The 24,582-nt window shown below is 41.3% G+C and overlaps 1 protein-coding gene across 1 annotated transcript in view; it reads left to right on the top strand.

Annotated features, from left to right (window-relative positions):
• Positions 1-359: 359 nt before the first annotated feature.
• The window catches only part of ZNF804B (zinc finger protein 804B), a gene marked incomplete at its 3' end in the record, with an annotated part of 215,801 nt that continues 191,578 nt past the window's right edge, over positions 360-24,582 (top strand). Inside the window, exon 1 of the mRNA XM_081932742.1 lies at positions 360-531. Within this exon, the coding sequence (XP_081788868.1) occupies positions 424-531 (108 nt within the window). The 5' untranslated portion in view covers positions 360-423. The remainder of the gene's footprint in view (positions 532-24,582) is intronic.

The following is a 24,582-nucleotide window of genomic DNA, read 5'->3' on the forward strand; positions in this document are numbered from 1 at the left end:
GAGGGAGGGAGGGAGGAGGCGGAGGCTCAGTTTGCCCCAATCCTGCCAAGTTGAGCGCCAGCGCTCTTTCCCCCCGAATCTTCCAGCGAAACAGCATGTGGACTGGCTTCTCGGCTCCCTCCCGTGCGCTCTTGGCAGCTGCCTCCTCCTCCTCCTCCTTTTACCCATCCTGCTGCTGGCAGCAGCAATCCAGGCGCTGGATGAGAGAGGGGGAGAGGCAAGGGGTGGGTGGGAAACGGGGGGAGTAGTGACGGTGCCGTCGGGGCTTCTATTCCAAAGGGGCGCAGAAGCAGCGCCTGGTGACTTTGGTCGCGGCAGCCGCTGCACCAGACGAGTCTGCTCGGTTTTCTCTCCGCCCATCCCGAAGAGCCGGCACCTCGCGGGCTCAGCCACTTGCCCGTTCTTAATTGGGTTCGGACCCGCATGGCGTGCTACCTAGTGATCAGCTCCAGGCATCTCAGCAATGGGCACTACCGTGGCATTAAAGGCATCTTCCGGGGACCGCTTCGCAAGAACGGCTCTGACACCGCGGTAAACCGCTTATCTTTACCTACTCTGTCGACCCTATTCGGGATATGTTAAACCTGGAGACAAATATAAAATTGTGGGTAGATCTCTCTGGTCCGGGCCAGGTTTTGAGGGAATGCATGTTGTGGGCTTACCTGAGAAGAGCTTTTTCCTTTCCCGCGTTCTGATCCCGGTGATAGATCTTACTGCCTAGCAGCATGACTTTTTAAAAGCTACTTGTTTTGTTTTGCAAAGTTTACCTTCCCTCTTTTTTTTTTTTTTTGAAGTTGCTGGACAGCGAAGATCGAAGAAGGGTAGGCTTTGAGTTGGTTGGCTTTTTTTTGGTGTGGGGAGAGAAAACGATGATCTGTAGAGTGAAAGGTACCTGGTTTTGGTGTAGTGGTTCTATTATTGTACAAGCAGTGTGTTGTCCAGAAAAAGTTAACAGGGACTTTTGTATATAGAAAATTGGGAGCAGAACTGTGCATTGAAAGACATTGAAACCAATAAGAGAATGTCGAGTTGGAAACCAGGTGGTCAGGTAGGAGTGTGCCACTGAAAGATGAGATCCCAGAAAGGTAGGATGTTCTCAGAGCCCTACATAAATACCAACTAAAGTAAGGGCAGCAAGTAAGAGCATGTAGGCCAGAGGGAATCACAATAAGATTCAGTAGAACTAATAGAAAACTAAACAGATTATTAAAGACCCACAGAAAAGCAGAATAAAGATAATGAGGCAGCTGCCTTCTAACTTCATAAGAGGATTTGATAGTAATCCAGAAACAATATAATATGCCTTTTAAGATGTTTGCTGTTTCAGATCTGCCTCTTTTCTTAATTAGTCTGTTCTTCTCTTCCCCTTTTCTGGTGCTTTCTTCCACCACTGGTAAACTTTTTTTTTAACTTTAAATAAATTCTCTAAACAATTTTTTAAAAGTTACCATTTAGTGATTTTGCCTCTGGAAAATCAGGACAAATTACCAGTACCGTATCAAGGTGTACCTTGCCTCTACATCTTGACACAGAAGTAAATCCTGTTAAAATCAGTGGAGGTTTTCTCCCACATAACTGAGTCAAGGATTGCCTTGATGTCCAGAATACAACAATAGCTATAAAATGATGGTGTCCACAGCAGAGAGACAGTTCATAAATCATTGTCCAATGTTTAACTAGAATAATTACACTGATCTAAAAATATTTGTTTGTTTCCGTGGTTAATATGGCATTCCAATTCATTAGGATTGTGCATGTAAATTAATATAAAATAATAAAAGACATGAGTGGATACTGTTTTCAAGTGGACTGATTGCTGGATTAACACTTCATCATTGGAATCCCTGGACAATGATAAAAGGTTGTAATTTGTAGATGCACCCATCATAATGCCCCTTTTGGGGAAGAGACATTGAAGGAATAAATAGTGGAAAAAACAATTAAGAGATTAAGGGCACTGGCAAATGATGGAAAAGTTAAGGTGGGAGTCTGTTTGAATTTGGTTTAATAAAACTATTTGGTGAGAAAAAATAAAGTGGAAATAATTATAATGAAAAAGGCAAAAAAGAAGAACAAAAAAGATGTAGAATTAAAAAAATGAGGCTGTACTTATTCAGTGAATTATCAGAATCACCATGAACTAATAGCAGAACAGTTAGGATTCAGTGCTAATTACAAGTAGATGGAATATTATGATACATTACAACTGATAACATATCAACATTCCATGCAGAATGTATAGAAATGGAAATAAATAAAAACAATATTATGATAATATAGTTCAATGGTAGGGTACATTTTCAGTAAGAATAGCAATTTCATGCTTTAGCCTAAAATTGCTTAACTTCTGATTTGCTAAGCCATTGTATGGTCAAGTATTAAATTATTAAATATAAGTAAAATCTCCTTTTAGAATAAAAAAAGTAGAAATCATGTGAACACCAGTAAGAACCAAAACTGGAAAATATGTGAAGTCTAATAAGGCTATGAATATTTAACATCTGTTAATGGATGTGATTTATTCTCAGTTCCACTGCATTCTGTCTTAAGAACTGTCTTACTTTATAAAGTTAGTTTACTATCTTTCTCTTCTGAAAAATATTCTTAAGTATGTGTAGCTCTGGAAATTACTACATATTCAAATTCATGTGTTTCTTGAATTATAAACAACTTTGTAAGTACACAAATAATTTAGAATCCCTACAAGCCAATAGCTAGATAAAAGGGTGGCTTAAAATAAAGAAAACTTCACAATATGTATTTGATTTTATGAAAAGATTTCAATGTGAGCATATACAAACTGATTGCAAATAATATATGCAATGGTCATTCCATAATATAGTCAGAAAATAGTTCAATATGATACTTTTTAGATTTGTAGTCCAATATGATTAAAAATTCTGATATTCAATCTTATAATTATCATTGTATATATGACACTTTGCAAAGTGGAGATTTAACAAGCTCTAATCTCAAGAATAAAATTGTTGTTATTTCTAATACATATATTTTAGATTTAACTGACCATTATTTTTTCATTCTGAAGATGTAAAAACAGTAGAAGCTCAATTCTGAAGACTTCCCCCCTCCTTAAGATTTGTTCTATGTTTATGATACTTTAGGGTAGTGTTTTCCAATCTGGTGAGCTCTATCTGTCTTAGTATAATAGATAATAGAAGACCTTCAACACAGTAGTGATCAAGGCTGTTTTTCTTAAGCCACCATGTCTGTAAAATTTATCTTTGTCAAGTTTCTCGTCCATCTCATAGCTAGGATTGTGTGAAATGGTATTCACTGAAGCAGTTGGTTTTAAGGAGATACCACCTCAAAATATTGAATATGACTCTCCTAACCACAAATGTTGAGGTATGCTGCTTCCTTCAACTGTTTTGATTTGGCAGAACTATCTTGTATGTCTTAATTTAAGATTATAAAAACTCAGCAGTGGCTAGTTAATATGTTGTCTCCAATTTGGCATCTTGGCTAGTTCAAGTTAACCTCTTGTCTTCAATTTAGAAGCAGAGCACCACTTGGTAGAACTATATTGAAAGGATGCTAGGTGGAAACTTCTATCAAAGGATAACCCTGCCTTAAAGCTTACTTAAGGGCTATTACTTTAAAAAAGCATAAAAATTCCTATAAAATGCTTAGTTTATACATATATATTATTTAGCTTGGCACTTAAATCTTTTCATAGAGACTTGACACATGGGTGTAGAGACTGGAACTAACTTAATGCAACTTATTTATAGATAGACACATAAGGCATTTCAATGTTTTGCCATGATAATAGACATAAGGGCTTCTGTTGCCAGCCTTGTTAGACTTATCAGTGCTCAATAATTTTGGTTAAAAAATTTCTAAAGTCACTTTTACCCTCTTATCACAAGTACCTTTGAGGACATTTCTGCTCTTGATTTTCAAGAAGCAGAAGTTAATTTAAAAATGTCTGATGGTGATTATTTTGAAATGATATAAATACTCTTAAGAGATTGCTTTGCAATCAGAAATCAAGATATTTCAAATGTCAAATTGATCTCAAAATGTGTTTCTGATTACCACATCTGTATTTTTTTCACCACAGAAAATACAATGAATTGGACATACTTTTCTTTATGTAATAATTGCCATGAACAAACTGTCAGACATATTAGGATTAACATATTTTCTTTATTACTTTTTTAATATATTTTTTGTTCTGCAAACTGTATCCTGATTTTATTTCATCGGTAAAGGTTGAAAAAGGGATTTGTGAGTTTCAAGATTTAACTTTGAGACTTAGGCAGTATTTTGAAATTTCAATTGAATGGTCTGTATATTTTCACATCAACTTAAATGTTCTATTAGGACCATTAAACGACCCAATTTTTATGCACAGATTTCTTCATATATTACACTGAATGGTTTTTTAATGTATAATGCACACTTTTTTTATATTTCAGGAGTTTCATAGCTAACTATGAATTGTCATTAGGCTTATGATTATGCTTTTAGATATGAGAACACTAATGAATATTTTAAATACCTTTATGAAATTTCATAGCTGAGTGAACAAAAAATATCCAACTGGATATTTATGTGTCATTTTGTTTCTCTGGCAACTATTTCATACAATAGTATAAAAGTCTATGATTAATGGGATTTTTAGTCACTTTTGCAAATAGAAATATAAATATTTTCTACAAATTTCTAGAATTTGGGGCAGTTGGGCATTTTTAATATATATAAATCTAATATTTATTTGTTTAGGGAAATTGGTTATAATAAAGTCATATATTCAATAAAAATTTAATCAGTTAAATAATTTGATTTTCGACCTCCTTATAATATGAAAGAAAAAATATATATTTTGCAGAATTTTGAAACATGCCAAGAAAATACATATAGAAAGTCTGTACATTAAAAAGTCGGTATGTATACAGTGTCCTATGGCAATGTTATATATTAAAGTATGCAGTTACATAGTTTGTGAGAGGAATACATGAGAATGAATATATGTGCAATCTTTGTCAGATTTTAACAAATCACAAAAAGAAGTTTGGCAAAAATAAAGGGAGAATCACTCTTCTATAGTATGGAACATGCAACATTATGATGGAATGAATTTTTGTTTAAAGACATGAACATTAGTTAGGGTGGATATCTATGTTTATTAAATTATGAATTACTTTTCGCTTAGGTTCAATAGGTACCTTCAGATTATGTCTGGGATTGCTATGAATCCTGATTGCACATTGAACAACTGAAATATATAATACTTTAACATCTCAGTGGCATAGGCTACAGAATAGAATACTAAGCAAAACGGTTGATATTAGCTAGCATGTTACACAAACTATGTTCAGGCAGAAGTGTTAACTAATGATGTTATTAACATTCTAGAGTCATTGCACAATAAAGCCATAGATTCTTCTCTTCCTGTTCCTTCTCTGGCCTCCTGTTCCCACCACCCCTGAGCAATCAGAAACATCTTTTGAGATCACAAAATCCTAATTTTAGAAGTTCTCATAGGTTATGGAGGAGGCTGAGCAGTATTTTGAGGTTCCAATGAATCTTAAGGCACCTCCTCAAACATTTGTCATGTCTTCTGTCTAGGATGGAATATATTTTAAATAAATGGTATTATAACTACTTTGTATCAATCAATTATTTAGTTTAAAAGACAATTCCAGGAAGGATGGGAAAAGATAAATATTTCTGTGTCTTCATTGATTTGAATCAAATGGTATCTGGTAGGGCTGTCTAATAGTTGGGTTCCTCTGAATAAGGATGTACTATCAACAAGTGAAATTAGTCTGTTAACATTGTATCCAATATCCAAACTATGATTAGCTCAACTACAGTTAGCTGAAATGAACCAGCTCCATAACTCAGTATGTTTAGGTAATGGTAATTAAAGCTAACTTTTTTTTCTCAGGTGGAATGAATAGAGAATATTGCAGTGGCTGCAAGAATATTTGGCTAAATATCACAATGGCTTAGTTATTTGACAGCATCTTCAAATACATGTTTAAGACAATTCTACAGGTTTAACAAGCATTCTCTTTACATTTAATCAAACAAGTTTATTTGAAATGCCTGGATTTTCAGTGAAACATTACAAAGGATGCTTTACTTCTCTCTCTCTCTCATGCACACAAACATAAAATGCATTAAAAATTCACAGCTCTATTGTATATTTTTTGAATTGGGAATTAATTCAACCACTTTTTCTTTTGAATGTTTATTCTTACAGAATAAGAAGGATCACATCCTCCGAATCCAATCTCTGTATTTATACACAAGGCCCTTTCCTGAAACTAGCTCATGAATAGAAGAAAGGAACACTGAGCAGATATTTAATAGGTAGCTTCTTTTGAAGGAAGGTCACTGCTGCATCTCTGCATCTTAAGTGATTTATTAATGCAATCATATTTGAGGCAATGTTAGGGCAGCATTACCTCCTTCGGCAGAAGATGATTGGAAAAGACAAGCAGAGGTTCAGCAGACATCCCCTTTAGTAGGTGCACTTATATTTGTCTAATTATACTCAGAACCACAGAATTACAAATTTGAAATATCAAACATTCTTCACTTTATCCATTTCTAATGAATGTATTCTATTTTATTTTTCTTATGTACACTGAGAACATATGCACCAAAGACAAATTCCTTTTGTGTCCAATCACACTTGGCCAATAAAGAATTCCATTCCATTCCATTCCATTCTATTCTATCTTACCCTATCCTACTCTTACCCTACCCTATCCTATCTTTCTTAAGAGATTCCAAGCAAGAATCTTTTTCTGTCAGAAATTCCTGATTAATTTTAATACATTTTTCATTCCTATGATTTAAACCTGTTGAGTTTATGTTTGCCCTCTGGCTCAGCAAAGGAAACAATTGTTCCATCTTTATGATTTATTATAGTAAACAATAAAGTACAAAGATATTTCTACTGTCTTTTAATTGTCTCTTCTCCAGAATCTGTATAATCCTTATTGTCCTCTTTTGAATATGTTCTAATTTATTCAGCAGAATAGAATAGTATAATCAATAAAGGACAATATTTATACCTCAGGGTTGAAATAAGAGGTCCTTGGTGCTCTCTGAGCTTGGTTGTCTTCATGTAGTCATTTCATTACCCAAACTAGGTAACATTATCAGAATAACAGTTGATAAGGCACCTTGGAAGTCTTCTAGTTCAACCCCCTGGTCAATATGAGATCCTATACCAGTGATGGCGAACCTTTTTTGGCTCGCGTGCCACAAGTGGGGGGAGCGTGCCACACCCATAATGCAACGCACGACCCCCCTCCAGTGTGCATGCGCGCACAACGCGCGACCTCCCCCCCCCATTTTTACATTTTCTTTGCCCTCCCCAGGCTCCAGGGGCTTTATAGGAGCCTGGGGAGGGCGAAAAGAACCTCCCCCGACCCCCCCGGAGGCCCTCCGGAGGCTTCAGGGACTGTCCGGAGGCTTCCCTGAAGCCTTCGGAGCGCTTAAAACCACCCTCCGAGCAAACCGGAAGTGACTTCCGGGTTGCTCGGAGGGTCATTTTAAGCGCTCCGAAGACGTCAGGGAAGCCTCGGACGGTCCCTGAAGCCTTCGGAACAAATGAAGCCCCTGACAAATGGCTCCGTGTGCCACTTGTGGCACGCGTGCCATAGGTTCGCCATCACGGTCCTATACCATTTCGGACAAATGGCTTTCCAATCTCTTCTTAAAAATCTCCAGTGATGGAATACACCCAACTTCTGGAGGCAAACTGTTCCACTGGTTTATTGTTCTCACTTGTCAGGAAATTTCTCCTTAGTTCTAAGTTGGTTCTGTCCTTAAGGCTAACTGAATGCTAGTATGGAGTGGGCTTTGCTTTCAGTTACTCCAGGCAAGAAGTTTGACAGATGAAAATTGATGTTATCTAGTTTGAGTAATGAAATACCTGTAAAAAAAACCAAGCTCAGAGAGCATCAAGGACTCCTCAGAGTAGCATAATTTCTTACTATGATATGATTATTCTAACATATTGTCATGTACAATACTGATTTCACATTGTGCAATATATAAGTTGGACTAGTACTGGTGAGATCTAGATTCAAGTCCATACTTAACCAATGGGTAATTGTGTCAATACTGCAATTCTGTTATACGTTAGCCACCTAAGACTCCTGGAGAAAAGCAAAATAGATATCTAAAAAATAAATAGAAGTTTGTCTCAGTATTGTCCGAAAGATGGAATTATAGGAGTTAATAGCAGTGGTCTTTATATGACATGAGTTCTGAACATTTGAACTGAAAACTAAAAATGGAATAGTCTGCTTATAAAGATATTGTCCTTAATTTATATAATGAAATGTATACTACATTCCTCTGTATAAAATATTTCTAGGAGATATCTTTATTTAGAGGATGAACAAAAATATAATACAAAAATGACAAATGTCTATGGAGATTCTCAGTCAACCAGGTCATGGTTATCCCAAAGGTGCTTTCTTTCAAAAGGCATTTGGACTTTCTTGTGAGGACTTTCTTGTCCTCACAGTTGCCTTTTGAAAGAAAGCACTTTTAAACATGACAGTTTAAAATGTTGTTAGAAATTAAAAGGAGAAGGGAAGGAGAAAAATCATGTAGGATACACATAAAAAACAAATACACAAGACAGAAACCATAATCAGATAAGCTAATTCTACTTTATTGTAAGGCTACACTAACAGATTCTTACAAATCTGAAAGTACAGATTTCCCATTTCTCCTTTCCATCCCGAAATGCTAGAAGAGCTCCTTTTGAGCTTCAGCTGCACATTATCAGTTGAGGGCTATGCCTTCTGCTACCTGATTGTTCTTCAAGCAGCATCTCTTTGGCCTACCATTATATCAGGGGAAGAGAATTGCTCTTACAAAAGCAATAGCTGTACAAAAATGATGTTACTATGTGCTTCTAGAATTTTCAAGTGGAAAGCATTCTAGAAAGTTAGTATCATGGCAAAGAAATCTCACTTTGGAATAGCTCAAGAAGTAATTCTGTAAACAAACATGACTTTATCTGATCATCTTCATTATTGTTTAGGTCTGTTACTAAAAACTGTGAAGCTGTAGCTTTGCTACCATTAAATTATACAGGTAGTCCTTATCTTACAGCAACAATTGAGCCCAAAATTTTGTTGTTAAGTGAGTTTTCCCCCATTTTATGACCTTTCTTGCCATGGTTATTAAATGAATCACTGCAATTAAGTTAGTAAGGTGGTTGTTAAATGAATGTGGCTTCTCCATTAACTTTGTTTGTCAGATGATCATATGATCCTAGGACACTGCAACTGTCATAAGTGTCTGAATTTTGATTGCATGACCATGGGGATGCAGCAAAGGTTGTAGGTGTAAAAACAATCATAAGTTCCTGTTTTCAATGCTGTTGTAACTTTGAACAATTACTAAATGAATGGTTTTAAGTCAAGGACTATCTGTTTCTGCAGCTTTTAAGAACTGATTGATAGAATATCTTGCATTTCTTAGGAGGCCACAACCTTGATTGATTTCTTGGGATTCAGGATCTCATATGCTTTTTGCTTGAACAATGATGAAATAAGAAGTTGGAAACATTATAAATGACATGTTCATATTCAATGGAGCGGAGATGTTTTGGAATCAGAGGACACACCACCTTATATTTTGTTCTTGAATTTTAGGCATGCAAAATGTCTTGGGTCAATCCTTCTGAGTCACAATTGAACTAATTGGAAAGATTGCTGATTGTCTGAAGAAAGGTGATAAAAATGAGTATTAAGACAAGTTGGATTATAATGACTCAACAAATATATATATGGAATGGAATGGAATAGAATAGAGAGTTCTTTATTGGCCAAGTGTGATTGGATACACAAGGAATTTGACTTTGGTGCATATGTTCTCAGTGTACTTAAAATACATTCATCAAGAATCATAAAATACAACACTTAGTGATGTCATAGGATGCTAAATAAGCAATCAAATCATACTAGGAAACTAAATAAAATAGTATAAATTGTAAAGATACAAGTAACAAGGTGATAGTCGTAAGTGGGAGGAAGTAGGTAATAGGAAGGATGAGAAGAATAATAGTAATACAGTCTTAGTAAATAGTTTGACAGTGTTGTGGAGATTAGTTGTTTAGCAGTGTGATGGCACTTGGGAAAAAAACTTGTGTATGTATGTATGTAAGTATGTATGTATGTATATATATATGCTGGTTTTGTTGTATTCGGGTCTTTTCCCGTGTAAGGTTGAGATTGTCTTTGCAACGTTTCGGCAGGATCTCACCTGCCATCTTCAAGCAGTGGGCTTAAAATGTGATCGGAGCTGCCGTCTTTCTGTAAGTCTTGGTGGGAGGGGATGGGGTGCTGGCTTTGTTTTAGTAAGTGGAATGATTGGTTGTGTGGTTGTATCATGATTGGTAGATTGGTGCTGATTGGTGCAGGCTGTGTGTGCATTGTTGTTTTGTATTTTAACGGCTTGGGTGGTGGGTGGTGTTCGTTTGTTGGCTAGGGCTGGTTTCCAGATGTTTGGTAGGCGGGAGGTATCATCACGTTTGTTCATGTTGTGGGGGTGTTTCTCTATTTCAATGGCTTCCATGATTATTCTCTTGTGGAGGTGTTCTGTTTTGGAGATTAACCTGGCAATCTCAACCTTACACGGGAAAAGACCCGAATACAACAAAACCAGCATACCTACACCCGTGAAAATCTACGAAAACATATATATATATATATATATATATATATATATGTATGTATGTATGTATGTATGTATGTATGTATGTATGTATGTATGTATGTATGTATATATATATATATATATATATATATATATATATATATATATATATATATACACACACACACATACATACATACATACATACATACATACATACAAGAATAACATTTCAGATGCTAGGTTTTGTTCCTTTAATTCTGAGTATCCAAGGCCCCTCCTTGCTGAATGAAACATGTTCCATATGCAGAACTGTAGTTTTTATAGGTTGTAAAGTTCTCGGAAGATTGCTTATGGCCATGAATTTATTATGTTGATCACTGGGTTATCTAGAACTGCCAAAGGCTTTCTTTCTTTTATCGGCAATGACTATATTTAATAGTGCCTTGCTACATAACTACTTCAGCTAGTGATCTTGCCAAGCTTAATGAGTTTCACAGGAACGAATTTGCTTCAGGTCCTGCAGTTCTGTGGATGCTTCAGCAGATGGCCCTCCCTTCTCATCCCTTGATCTTGTGCTATGGGCTACATGAGGCCTTTCAGTTCAGACGTAAAATGAAGTCGATTTTAGTTACAATTATTAAAAATTACTTCATATTTCTGATGTTATACGGAAAACTAAACCTATAATTCCTGGCAGGCATAATGTATATTCCTTCATAAGGTTTTCTTAAAATTGCAGTAGAATATAGTGCTTGCCTCTTCCAGATACTTATTTTATGAATGATATATTGATTATATTCCACATCAAAGATAAGATTGCTTCAGTGAAGGTCACAATGTCGCCCTCCTGCCGCCCTTCAGTAAACTATTTCATAAAGGATCCATAAAATTTCCTGGGATTCTGTCCTAGGATTTCTAATAAGATTTTCAACACAAAAATTGATATGCTATCATTTATCAAGGGAACAATAAGTTTTTGTAGCGAAAGGCTTTATATCTAATTTTACCAAGTTGATTAGGCCAGAGATCTGATAATACACGAATAAGTGAAATCAGTGGTTTAGAAAATGATTAAAATGGTAAAAGAAAATACTTTTCCTGTCAAGTCTACTAGATGCCATTTTTCAATAAAAGTTATAAAAATGTGCATGAGTTAGAACAAGCTGATTGATTTCAGATGCATTTGAGTTACAGTACGATATGGATTAGGATAGCTCATTCCCTTCACTGCTATTTTATTTTATTTTGGCAATATATATCAGTTAGGGAGTTTACAGAGAATATTTACCCACCTGCAACACAAATCAACTTGTAGGAGCTTTCATTTGAGAGAATGCCATTTGCCAGGAACATGGATTGGTTCTCTTGAATTTGTCTATGTGCAGCCGATATGGAGTGGATATCACTCCAGTGAATTCAGACGTTACATAATAGATTCAGAGCATAAGAAGACCTAGTGACTTCAGTAATCCACTCTGAATTTAAGAAATAGTTGATTTATTCAGGTCATTTTATATAGTATCTTTATTAAAAAATTTATAGGCGCGTTGAACTATATTTTACTTCTTTGCAATTTTGTTCTCAATTCACACATTTCCTAACCTGTCATTTTGGCACAATAACTTTTTTTTTGTTTTCATCTTGCTTTTATGATTTTTATTTGGGAAAAATGTCACTTTTTTGTGCTGCTAAAAATTATTGTGCAAATTATTGTGGACTATAATTCACATATTTAATCTTCTGGTAGCAGGAACTTCAGCCACAGGGACAGAAAATTGATCTGCAAGAAGACCAAAATAAAGAAGTGAGCTATGCAACAATCTTTATATAAAGAGGAAAAGATGATTTATTGATTAATTCACATCTGCTGTCATTCTTTAAGGAATCTGCAATCTTAGGTTCAGGTAACACAGTTGAATTATAATCTCCCAAAATGCAACTTTGTTTTAATACAGGAGTGTCAAACTCAATTTCATTGAGGGCAGCATCAGGATTGTGTTTGACCTTGTGGGGGGGGGCATGGCCAGCTTTACACCACTTGTGTCGGGGCACCTGTGTTGGGGCACCGGTGGTGGCCTAAGTGCTCTGCCAGTGAAAACGGGCTCATGAGCTCTGTTTTTGGCTGTGATGGCCTTCTGAAACACTCTGCCAGTGAAAATGGAGCTCAGGATTTGCTGACAGAGGCACCATGGGCTGGTCCTTCACTATTTCCAGGGTGGCCCTGTAGGCCAGATCTAAGCATCCCGTGAGCTGGATTTGGCCTGTGGGCCAGGAGTTTGACATACCTCTATTAAGAGATGCTACACTTTTGCCCATGAAATAATTTCAGTCACATTTTACCCTTCAGGAGGAGTCTAGTTAACAAATGTTATTAAAAGGATATAAACTTTTGGGAGCTTCCACTTAGTTTATCAGATGCATGGCGCAGTAGGCTGGTGCAGGACTTAAACAGGGATAAGATGGGGCAAAGATAATAAAGTGGTTAAGTAGATACAAGATGAAAGGTAGAAGTGAAAAAAATTGCAGATATGTTATGAATTCAAACTGTAATGTGTAAAAAATAGGTTTGTTGAGACCTGCTGAGGTATCCTGAAACATTTGCTTAATCATATTGTTGAAGTTTCTTTATCAAGAATGGCTCCCTTGAGATCTTTAATGGAATGTCCTGAGAGGCTAAATTGCTCTGATATACTTTGTTTTGAGTTTTGATATCAAACTTGGGTTAATTAATTCTTTTGTACCTAGTCTTCCCTGTTCTATTGAAAATCCAAAGAGACATTTCTGACAGACAGCATGTAGTTGTTCAGCCTTAAATTAGAATGACCTGGGCCTGTTAAAAATTCACTGCAACTGTATGAATTAAAGGAGCCCACACAAGCACATAATGAATATTTTACTTTATATATTTTCTTACAGAACTCAGATTACTGCTTTTTACTCCCTTCATATTTCTTTTTACTCATTGCCTTTCTCTTATTGAATGTTTTAAATTCCCTATGGTTGTTAACTGTTTAAGATGTTTATGTTAGCCCATAAACCACTTGTTTAAATTATTGAATACCAAGTATTTTGATTGCCTGTAAGCAATTAGCCTAAAATACTATTTAACAAATTGAATTGATTGGTTACTTTTTAATATTCAGAATGCATTATTTCTTTCAATAATTGATAGTGTTCAGCAATTCTGTACAAGACTCCAATATATTGATAAAAAGCTCACATTTTTATATAATTAAAAAATAGTTCCTTTTATGTGCCTAAATCTCTCTACCTTTTAGTCTTATTTGTTGACATGAATAGAGAAAGGCCCATTTATGTTCACTATCCAGTATATATATTTGTATATAACTATCATGTCTCACTTAATTTTATATGTTTAACTGTTACAAAAGTTGTTGCTTCTCTTTATAAAAGAGTTATCCTATTACATAAGGTGACCAACTTTTTTACAATGAAAAGGAGGACAAATAAATTGGAAAAAATATATCGTAAATAAAAGAAATATTTTATTCATTGCAACAATAATACACTAAAATATGATATATGCATAATAAAAACATTTGCAACATTTTATATTGTAATTATGCTTACATGCCTGTTAATTATTATTTAAATGAGTACTTTTCCATTGAATTAATATTTTTTGTCAATGTATCATCTTCTAACAATATATTGGAAATATCTGAACAAGAAATATCCTTCATATTGAATTTTACGGCAAGTGCTGCTGCTAGAGTATCAACATTCAATCTCAATTTCTCACTTGTCGAAAAATCATTGGCAATTGAAAAAAAACTCTTTCAACTGCTGCATTAGTTCCAGGGCAGCACAACGTAAATTGAACAAGTATAAATAAATGTTCACATGGAATATGTTCGTTTTTGAAATGGCTGAAAATATCCACCCATCTTTTATCAATGTCAACATGTTGATTTTTCCATTGTATTAATTTTTCAGAATTTAAATATACATTCAGTCTTCTAATTTCTTCAAAGAGACAATTGTCGTCTATTTTAATATCTAGCATTTCTTTAGATAAAAATTCAACACAAGATTCAATATCTGTTTAATATACTTGCGATGAAGTAAAAAAAACACCATTAAAAACTGTTTAATAAAACGTGAATTGTACTTACCTCTGTATAATTGAATATTCACTGAGAAAGAAATAATTACCGTGAGTCATTCAATTGCCGACGTGCCGTGAGTCTACTGCGTGCGTATGTGCCGTGTTGTGTTTCGGTAAGAAGTAAACAAAGCCACTTGCACGCAGCGCTCTCTCTCAAGGTCTCCCGTGCGGAGTGCATGCGTCTCATAATCATGTCTTATACCGCACTATACTGAGTCTTGATGAATTGTCATGTCAAATACAAATACGTCACATAACGCGCAACAGATTGGTCTTCAAATATCGAAAAGGAGGACATGTAGGAGGACACTTTTCGAGAGAGGACAGAACTTACAAAAGAAGGACTGTCCTCCCTAAAGGAGGACGGTTGGTCACCTTACTATTACATAGAGAAAAAAATTTATGGCTTAGAAAAATATATTGTAACAGTGGTTCCCCTTTTATCAAATACTATGTTTGTGTGAAAATTGCAATGATTCTGATTTATTGCATTATACAAGCAGTTCTTACCTTTTACTTAATGTGTTCTTATATTTAGTCACAAAAAAGTCAGTAAACATTGTACTTGTGGCACACTTCAATGTAGTGTACAAAAAACTAAGCCAAAAAACCCTGCAGGATCAGATATTTTGTTAGAATGATGAAAACAGCATTGTTGCATTGTATCACAAGTTCTGCTTTGATGTGTATGTGATGTCACAATGCACATACAAAAGGGGTAAGATTTATATGGTATTAGTGTGATAACTGCCTTATGTATGTCTTTGTCTTAAGGCTAGGATACATTAATTAGTTGGTTCCTAGGTTTCTTATAAATATGTAGAAGAGACACCTTTAATCATGTCTCTTTAATTAAAATGAACTATCTTGATTTTTTAAAGAAAAATATTTTGTTCGTATCTCTCTAGATCAGTGATGGCGAACCTATGGTACACGTGCCACAGGTGGCATGTGGAGCCATTTGTCAGGGCACGTAAGGTGCTGCCCTGACAGCTGGCCAGCATGCAGGCGCGCGCTGGCCAGCTGAGTTCACCCTTTTTTAAAGCCATATTTCACCTTCCCCAGGCTCCAGAGGCTTTATAGGAGCCTGGGGAGGGCGAAAAGAGCCCTTCGGAGGCTTCATGAACTTCCCTGAAGCTTCCGGAGCACAAAAAACCAGCCCTACAGGCAAACCAGAAGTTCAGGAATGGACTTCCGGTTTGCTCGGAGGTTCATTTTGACTGCTCCGGAGGCTTCAGGGAAGCCTCCTGAAGGTCCCTGAAGCCTCCAGAGGGTTTCCGGGGGGCGGGGGAGGATGTTTTCACCCGCCCCAGGCTCCTATAAAGCCTCTGGAGCCTGGGGAGGTCACAAATAGCATGCAAAAAATGGGGGGTCATGGCTGAGGTGTGTGCATGCGCACTGGGGGGGTTGCGCATTGCATTATGGGTGCGGCATTCCTGCACATGACCCCCCTGTGCTCCCCCACTTATGGCACGCGAGCCAAAAAAGGTTCACCATCGCTGCCCTAGATCCTTAATTTCCTGATCCTTCTTAATTATTTAGAAAAAAATAGCTGAAAATGCATTCAGCAATTTTTCATCTTAAATGATATCTTGCATATAACAGAAATGACTGCTTATATACCTGATGGACACTATCCTAATGGGATAAACTTGGTTTAATTTCTTCATTAATAGAATCATAAGATTATCAAAGCATGCTTGTAGAAATAATCTCTCTTGTGGTAGCATAGCTTTGAAAAACTGTTGCGAAAATTACTTTTTTGGGTTGCTGGACTGTGAATCTCCTTTAGATCAAAAATGTGTTGACAAGAAGTCAACTTTGCTGGTCAAAAATATATCCTGTCATCTCATCCACATTGATTACTTATGTTCGCAGGGGTTTTGGATAATCTCTAGCTAAAATTCTGGGGTCCCTATGTGGCCCGTTTTTGAAACAGGTAAGTTCAGAGCACGGACAGAGGCTCAGAGAGGATGAAAAACAGGCTTACTAGAAGTTTGGGAAAGTCAGAAACAGGGTCATTTTCCTGTGCACCGCTTGGAGAGTCCAAGCAATGGGTTAATTCACTCTGGTTGCCCTGGATACTGAGGAACTTTTTTTCTCCCTTTAACCACACCTCCTCGTGTGATTACTGCCAGAATAATTTTCCTCATGCCCAGATCGGATGTATTTTTGAGTTCAGGCTATTAATCCTTGGCTTGGACTCTCCTAAAAATTTGGGAAACCTTTTCCTCTTCAAAACGAACTTTTCTCCCTGCCTTTTATTCTTCTACAATCAACATAAGGTATCTAGGAGGCCAGGAGGTAAGCGTGTGTGGGGGAGGTTGTTTCTCCACAGCCTCGCACTTTTGCAGGCTTGGAAACTTGCCGCTTGCTCCCAGAGCGCGGCAACAGCGGCGAAGGGGTTTTTTTCTTTGTTTTTTGGTCGGTTCCCTCCCCAGTTGTTATTTTCCGGCCTAGTTTTTTCGTTTTTTTGACTTCCCTGCGTTTTTTTACACCCCTCAGCCCCCGCGGAGCTACGAGCGGCCCGGATTGATCCTGGCTGCCGCTCTCCTCTCCGCCCAGCTCCTCGCTGTTGCGGCGGCCATTTTTAGGCGCGAAAAGTTCGCGCCTTTAATTTTAGGCCTCTGCCGCTCAGCCACGCTCCTGCAGGAGGCCGCTTGGTGGCTACAGGGCCTCGCCGGGCCCGCCCAACGGACCCTCGGCCACCACCCACTGGACATCAGCGGCGCTGGTAATTTGGCCACCACGTGTCCTTTGCACCGGCACAGGGAAGGATTTTCTTTATCCTTAAGATCTGGCCAGGCCTTCGCCTTTTTTTAAGCTCTAATCTCCTGGCCTACTGACTTCCCTGCCTCTCCTGCAAGGGTTACTGCAGCCTGGGCTGCAGGCCCACCTCATAGCTCAGCCTCCTGGGTGTCCTCCTCCCATTTGGCTACTGGTGTTAGGCTGAAATGGATTTATTAATTTTTCCTATACCTGTATTATTAATCATAATTGTCTTTTTTCTTTAGGCCTTTCAGTGTAGCCAGTCGAATTCCGCTGCAGCCCACCCGTTTGCCTGTGTTTTCTGCATCATCCTTGTGCGGTCATTGGCATGGAGCTCCCTCCATCAGGTTCCGTTGAGGCTAGATCCGGCCCCTCTCAGGCCCCTAGCAAGGATCCCCCTTCCAGTAGGGGTGGGAGTGTGGGCAAGGGCATCTCAGGGGACACCCATAGGCACCCTGTCAAGGCCCCGACTGCAGCCGAAACCAAGGACGCTGAGAGACGCCAGCGGGCCCTTGATAAACAATTTGAGAAGGCCCGGCACCAGGCTGGGACAGGGTCCCCCCCAGAGGTGGCCCCCGTTCCTCCATCCAGAAGTGATATCTTGGCATTGCTGAATGAGGAGGTAGAGTCTCAGGATCTGTCCCCGGACAGATCACTGGCGGAGCCAACTTCTCCTGCCCCGTCCTGGTCATATGAGCAGGACCCAGTCCCAGAGGGTCACACCAGGGCTCCCCCGGCTGGGGGTTCTCCCTACCATCTCCAAGACCCCAGGGACCCGGGATCAGATTCTGATCAGGAGCCCGAGTTGTCACCGCGCGTGCAGGCTTTGGTCGATCGTGCTATCGCCAGAGGCATTGCTGAGGGCCTCCAAAAGCGCTCCCCTCCCCCTTCGGGGCCAGGGACCACTTCCCGGGGCCCGGCGGTCCCTCCTCCAGCCAAGCGTGCCCGCCATCCGTCCCTTGAGTCATCCGTGGTCAGCGAAACCTCCGCCATCGAGGACGCTGACCAGGACGGCCTGGAGCTATCTGAAGACGAGGGCCTCCCCCCGGACGCCCCTGCCTTTTCCGGACTTTTCAAACCCACTCTCTTTAAGTCCATTCTCCGTAAGGCCAAACTAGCTACCAGGGTAGGGATTAAACCTAAGCCGGTCCAACCTTCGGCCGATGCTGTTCCCGAAAATCCCAATGCGGCCATGTTCGACGTCCCGGCCCCCCAACAGGAGCTGGTCCCGGTTCCGGGTTTATTCCTGGACGTAATCCAACGCCAGTGGGCCCAACCAGCCACCTTGTCTTCCCCCAGCGGGGCAGACAGGAAACTTTACTCTATGGACCCCACCTTGGAAGACCTTTTGGTTCTCCCAGCCGTGGAACCACCTATCACTGCCCTGACCTCCAACTCTTCCCTCCCAGCAGAACTGCTGGATGGGCTCAAGGCGGAGGATAAGAAGGCGGAGAGGGTGTGCCATAAGGCCCACCTGGCGGCTGCCTGGGCCATCAAAGCCTCCTCTTCCGCCTCCTTTTTTAACAGGGCCTCCGTTATATGGCTAAGGGAACTGTTGACCAAACTCCCGGCAGGAGACTTGCGCCTCCGCCAGGATATTTCAAAAATTATTGTGGCCTCCCAATATGCGGCGGACGCATCCCTTAACGCCTCTAAATTTGCTTCTAGAGCCTTGGCGGCCAACGTCACCTCACGCCGCCTGATCTGGCTCCGCCACTGGCAGGCGGACCAGAAGCATAAGTGGAAGCTGGCCTCAGCCCCCTTTAAGGGCGCCAAATTATTTGGGGAGGCGCTTGAGCCTCTCCTCATTGAATCCAAAGATAAAAGGAAGATTTTGCCTTCCACCACGAAAAAGCAGGACCGCAAGTCCGCTCCATACCCCAGGAGGCAGCCCTTTCGTGCCCCTGAACCCTCTACCTCTACTTCCTTCTCCCCGCCCTACCGATCGGCCGGTCAGTCAGGGGACAGGTTCCAGGACAGGTCCTCCTTTAAGGACAGAGGTAGACAACAATTCGGTTTCCGTAAATCCAACCGCGGAGGTGCCTCTACCAGGCCCTTCCGCAAATCTAAGTGACTGCCCGGGCCCGTCACCCATAGGGGGGCGCCTCCAGCTATTCGCCCATCATTGGGTCCAGACCACGGAGGACGCCTGGGTCCTCCATATCGTGAGGGAGGGCCTATCCCTAGAATTCCTATCCCCCCCTCCCCGGAACTTCATCCGGTGTCCCACTCCTTCCTGTCCTCTGAAGAGGGAGCTTATGAACCAGGAGATTCGCCATCTCCTGGAGATAGACGCGATAGAGCAGGTTCCCCCCGACCAGGAAAGGAAGGGGTTCTACTCCATCCTCTTCCTGGTACCAAAGAACTCGGGGGGCTGGAGGGCCATCTTGGACCTGAAGAACCTCAACAGGCACATTGCCTACCGGAGGTTCAAGATGCAGTTCCTCCAGTCCATCCTGTCGGGGATCCGTCAGGGAGACCTCCTTACCTCTATCGACCTCAAGGAGGCTTACCTACACATCCCCATCCGTCCCCAGCACAGGAGGTTCCTGCGCTTTTTTTATGCCGGCAGGCATTTTCAATACCGGGCCCTTCCCTTCGGCCTGTCGTCGGCCCCCAGGACCTTCACCAAGGTCCTGGCTGTTGTAGCAGCCCAACTGAGGCGCAGACCCATAAGGCTCCAGTGCTACCTGGACGACATCCTGATCCAGTCGTCGTCCAGGCAGCAGGCCTTGCGGGACCTCCGCATCACAATGAGAACCCTGAGGAGCCACGGTTTTTCCCTAAATCTGAAGAAAAGCCATCTGGTTCCCACCACCAGACTTATCCACCTGGGGGCGGTCATAGACACTTCCCTGTGCAGGGTCTTCCTATCCCAGGACAGGCTAGACAGCTTAGTGGCCATGACCCGCAAGGTGATGCTCGCGAGACAGGTACCGATCGTCCTCCTGTCACAGCTGTTGGGAAAAATGATCTCTTCCATCTCGATCGTCCCATGGGCTCGCCTTCACTCCAGAGCTCTCCAACGGCTCCTCCTTCCTCACCAGAGGGCCGCAAGGAGCAACTCGAATCGACTGGTGAGCGTTCCCCCAGCAGTGAAGAGATCGCTCCGATGGTGGACGTCCCCTGCACTCCTCAAGGGCCACCTGTTCAAGGAGCCCAACCGGTTAGTGGTCACCACAGACGCAAGCCTCGCCGGCTGGGGGGCGCACATGGGTCATCTAGTGGTGCAAGGCAAATGGTCACTCGCAGAGAGCTCCTGCAGCATCAATCTTCTGGAACTGCGTGCGGCCCGCCTGGCACTCCGGCATTTTCGCCAGGACATTCTCCATCAACATGTCCTATTGATGACGGACAATGTGGCCACCAAGGCCCACATAAACCGCCAGGGGGGCACCAGATCCAAGACGTTGATGAAGGAAGCGGAATCCCTGGGGCGCTGGGCGGAGAGGCATCTGGCATCTCTTCGCTCCGACCACATTTCGGGAGTCGACAACACCCAGGCGGACTGGCTGAGCAGGACCACCATAGACCCGGCAGAGTGGAAACTGGATCCGGCTCTGTTTCGCCAGCTGTCCCGCAGGTTCGGCACCCCCGTGGTCGACCTATTCGCATCCAGGGAAAATGCTCAACTTCGCCGCTATTTCTCCCGCTTCCAGTCCCCGGGGGCGGAAGGGACGGATGCCCTTCACTCTCCTTGGCCCCGGGGCCTACTTTATGCCTTTCCTCCGCTGCCCCTGATTCCACAAGTCATCCACAGGATCATCGCGGAGGAGGCGGAGGTGCTCCTCGTGGCCCCGCACTGGCCCCGTCGTTCGTGGTTCGCCGACCTGGTCAGCCTCTCCCTGTCACCTCCGTGGAAGATTCCTCCAGACCAAGTCTCCCTCAGCCAGGGGGCCGTAACTCATCCAGAGCCCCAATGGCTACAATTGGCCGTCTGGCACTTGAGGGGGACCAGCTGAGGCGCGAGGGCTTCTCAGGGGAGGTAATACACACCATTCAGGCAGCTAGGCGACCATCAACCACTCGAATCTACGATGCCTCGTGGGCCTCCTTCGCCAAATGGTGCGACACCTTACGCTTGGATCCGGTGACGGCTCCGGTCTCCCGCGTCCTGGACTTCCTACAAGGGGGTCTTGCCAAGGGCCTCGCTCCAAATACCCTTCGACGACAGGTGGCGGCCCTCTCCACCGTTTGGGCCGGTGACCCGGTCTTGCCCCTTAGCAAGGTGCCCAGGGTCCGTTCCTTCCTCAAGGGAGCTTGTAACTTACGACCTCCCACGGTCCACCGTTACCCCACCTGGCAGCTGTCCGTGGTTCTGCAGGCGCTCACCGCTCCACCCTTCGAACCTCTCAGTACTACGTCGCTGCGTCATCTTACACTAAAGACGGCATTCCTCATCGCCGTGACGTCAGCTCGTCGTATTTCAGAACTGGCAGCCCTGTCAGTTCGCCAGGACCTATGTACCGTCCACCCAGATAGGGTGGTGTTGAGACTGGACCCTACCTTTATTCCAAAGGTTAATACTTGGTTTCATAGAACGCAAGAAATTGTGATTCCTGATTTCTGTCCGAGACCGTCACATCCCAGGGAACGACAGTGGCACATGTTGGATGTGAGAAGGGCGCTGAAAACGTACATCGCCCGCACCTCCGAATTCCGGAAGTCGGAGTCTTTATTCGTGTCATTTCATCCAGGTTCCCTGGGCAAGAAAATCTCCTCTTCCACTGTTGGCAGGTGGCTGCGCGCCTGCATCGCCCTGGCCTACGAAAGTCAGTCCAGATCGGTGCCCCGAGGCATCACTGCGCACTCCACTCGCAGCGCGGCTACCACTGCGGCCTGGGCCACCCAGGCATCAATACTAGACATTTGTAAGGCGGCTACGTGGTCCTCCCCGTCGCCCTTCATCCGTCATTACAAACTGGACGTTTACGCCTCGGCTGAGGCGTCCTTTGGCAGGAGGGTACTTCAAGGGGTCGTGTCTTCGACCGAATCCCGGGACTCTGACTCTGCCCACCCAATCGGACAATAACTTGGGTATGTCCCATTGCTTGGACTCTGCAAGCGGTGCACAGGAAAATGACCATTGGCTTACCTGAAGGGTCCTTTTCTGTGCACCGCGGGAGAGTCCAACCCACCCTGGTCTTCGGCCCGGGGATTCTTTCCTCTTTTTTCAACTGAACACTCCTTGGACGCCTTCGCTCCATCCTCTCGACAGATTGACCTTTCGGAAATTTATTCTGGCAGTAATCACACGAGGAGGTGTGGTTAAAGGGAGAAAAAAAGTTCCTCAGTATCCAGGGCAACCAGAGTGAATTAACCCATTGCTTGGACTCTCCCGCGGTGCACAGAAAAGGACCCTTCAGGTAAGCCAATGGTCATTTCACTTCTTTCTCCCCTTTATGACAAAGAACAATATTCTGAAGTAATTTAGGAAGAAGAGTGACTTTTCTAAAATTTCCAAGTGAGCTTCAAAATGGGATAGATTTAATTCTCCGCCTTCTCATTTCTGGGCCACAGTGTTAAGCACATAACAAATATTTATAAAAATAAAATATATTTTTTTAAAAAATAATAAAGAAAATTAAGTGATAGTATATTTTCTGTTGAATATACAATATTTCTAGGAATCTATATTGAAAAGATGAATAGCGTGCCTTTCAATGAAATAAGATATTCTGAAAAAGCTCTAATAGATTCCTGATTTTTTTTGCCACCATAGACTAACATGACTGTCCTCCTATGATATTATGAATAGCAAAGGAACCAGTTTTCCTATCAAAGTTTATCTTCCATTCTATGAACAGATTTATGAATATATAACTTTGATTGTGTTCACTGACATGTCTAATGCTTTGATAGAATGATTTGTTTTAATGGTTTGTTTAAAAACCTCTATGGGGAAACACCCCCACCCCCCACCCATATAAGATGTCACAATTTAAAGCGCTATTTATAGAGTACTTTGTTTCCCAGGGAGGAAAAAAGAATGTTGTTTCCATCTATGATTTTATAACATGCTCTTTTTAAGATCACAAATGAGCATTCACATAGTTGATTTGTTGATACGGAGCTTTCTAATCATAAAACTAATAGAGATACATTTTGAATGCAGATTGGTTTTTTGCAAAATCATTTCAAAGGGAAGGAAATGTCTGAATAGCTTTTGTTAAAAAAAGGCATTTACATTAGTTTGTAATGGAAAGGATTGAAAAATGCAGTTGTTTCTTAGATGCACATATACAAAATATATTCATCCATCCTAAAATATATATTATTATTTTACTCAGAAGATATTTGGGTACTTAGGAAAACTAAATATCTTTCTTTTCTTCTGCAAAGGCTGTTGATTTGATCCATGATATGAAGGGAGAGGTAGTGGCTCAGTGGCTAGGATGCTGAGCTTGTCGATCAGAAGGTCTGCAGTTCAGCGGTTCTAATCCCTAGTGCTGCGTAACGGAGTGAGCTCCTGTTACTTCTCTCAGCTTCTGCCAACCTAGCAGTTCAAAAGCACGTAAAAATGCAAGTAGAAAAATAGGAACCACTCAGTTCCATCCCTCAAGAAATCCATACAGTGCTGACTGATTTGGAATAATATCTCCCCCTGATGCATGCCCATTAGTGACATCCATTTACAGGCAGGGGCCTCACCTGCAATCCTTCTGCATCTGATACTTGATTCCACTTCAGTATATCAATAAAGTTCAGCTAAGCCTTTTATAGTTTAGAAATTTCTCAAAAGATTGTCTCCATGGCTAGACTATCTAGGTTATATTGATCAGTTCCATAGCAGACTGGTACATAAGCAAGAAGTCCAAAGTCTGTCTCCTTTCCACCTATGATTACTTCTTTCACTCCATTTTCAGCTTTACAACAATAGATACATCAACTTTTTCTTTTCGGTGAGCTGTTGCTCGAACTTCCAACTGGAGCAGAAAAGTCAGATCTGAAACGAATTTGGTGTGATTGTATGGATCAACCCGAAATAAGATAATAGCAAAACTCCTGAAATAGAT

Source organism: Natrix helvetica, assembly GCF_964273705.1.
Source record: "Natrix helvetica genome assembly, chromosome: Z".
NCBI classification, from domain to species: Eukaryota; Metazoa; Chordata; class Lepidosauria; order Squamata; family Natricidae; genus Natrix; species Natrix helvetica.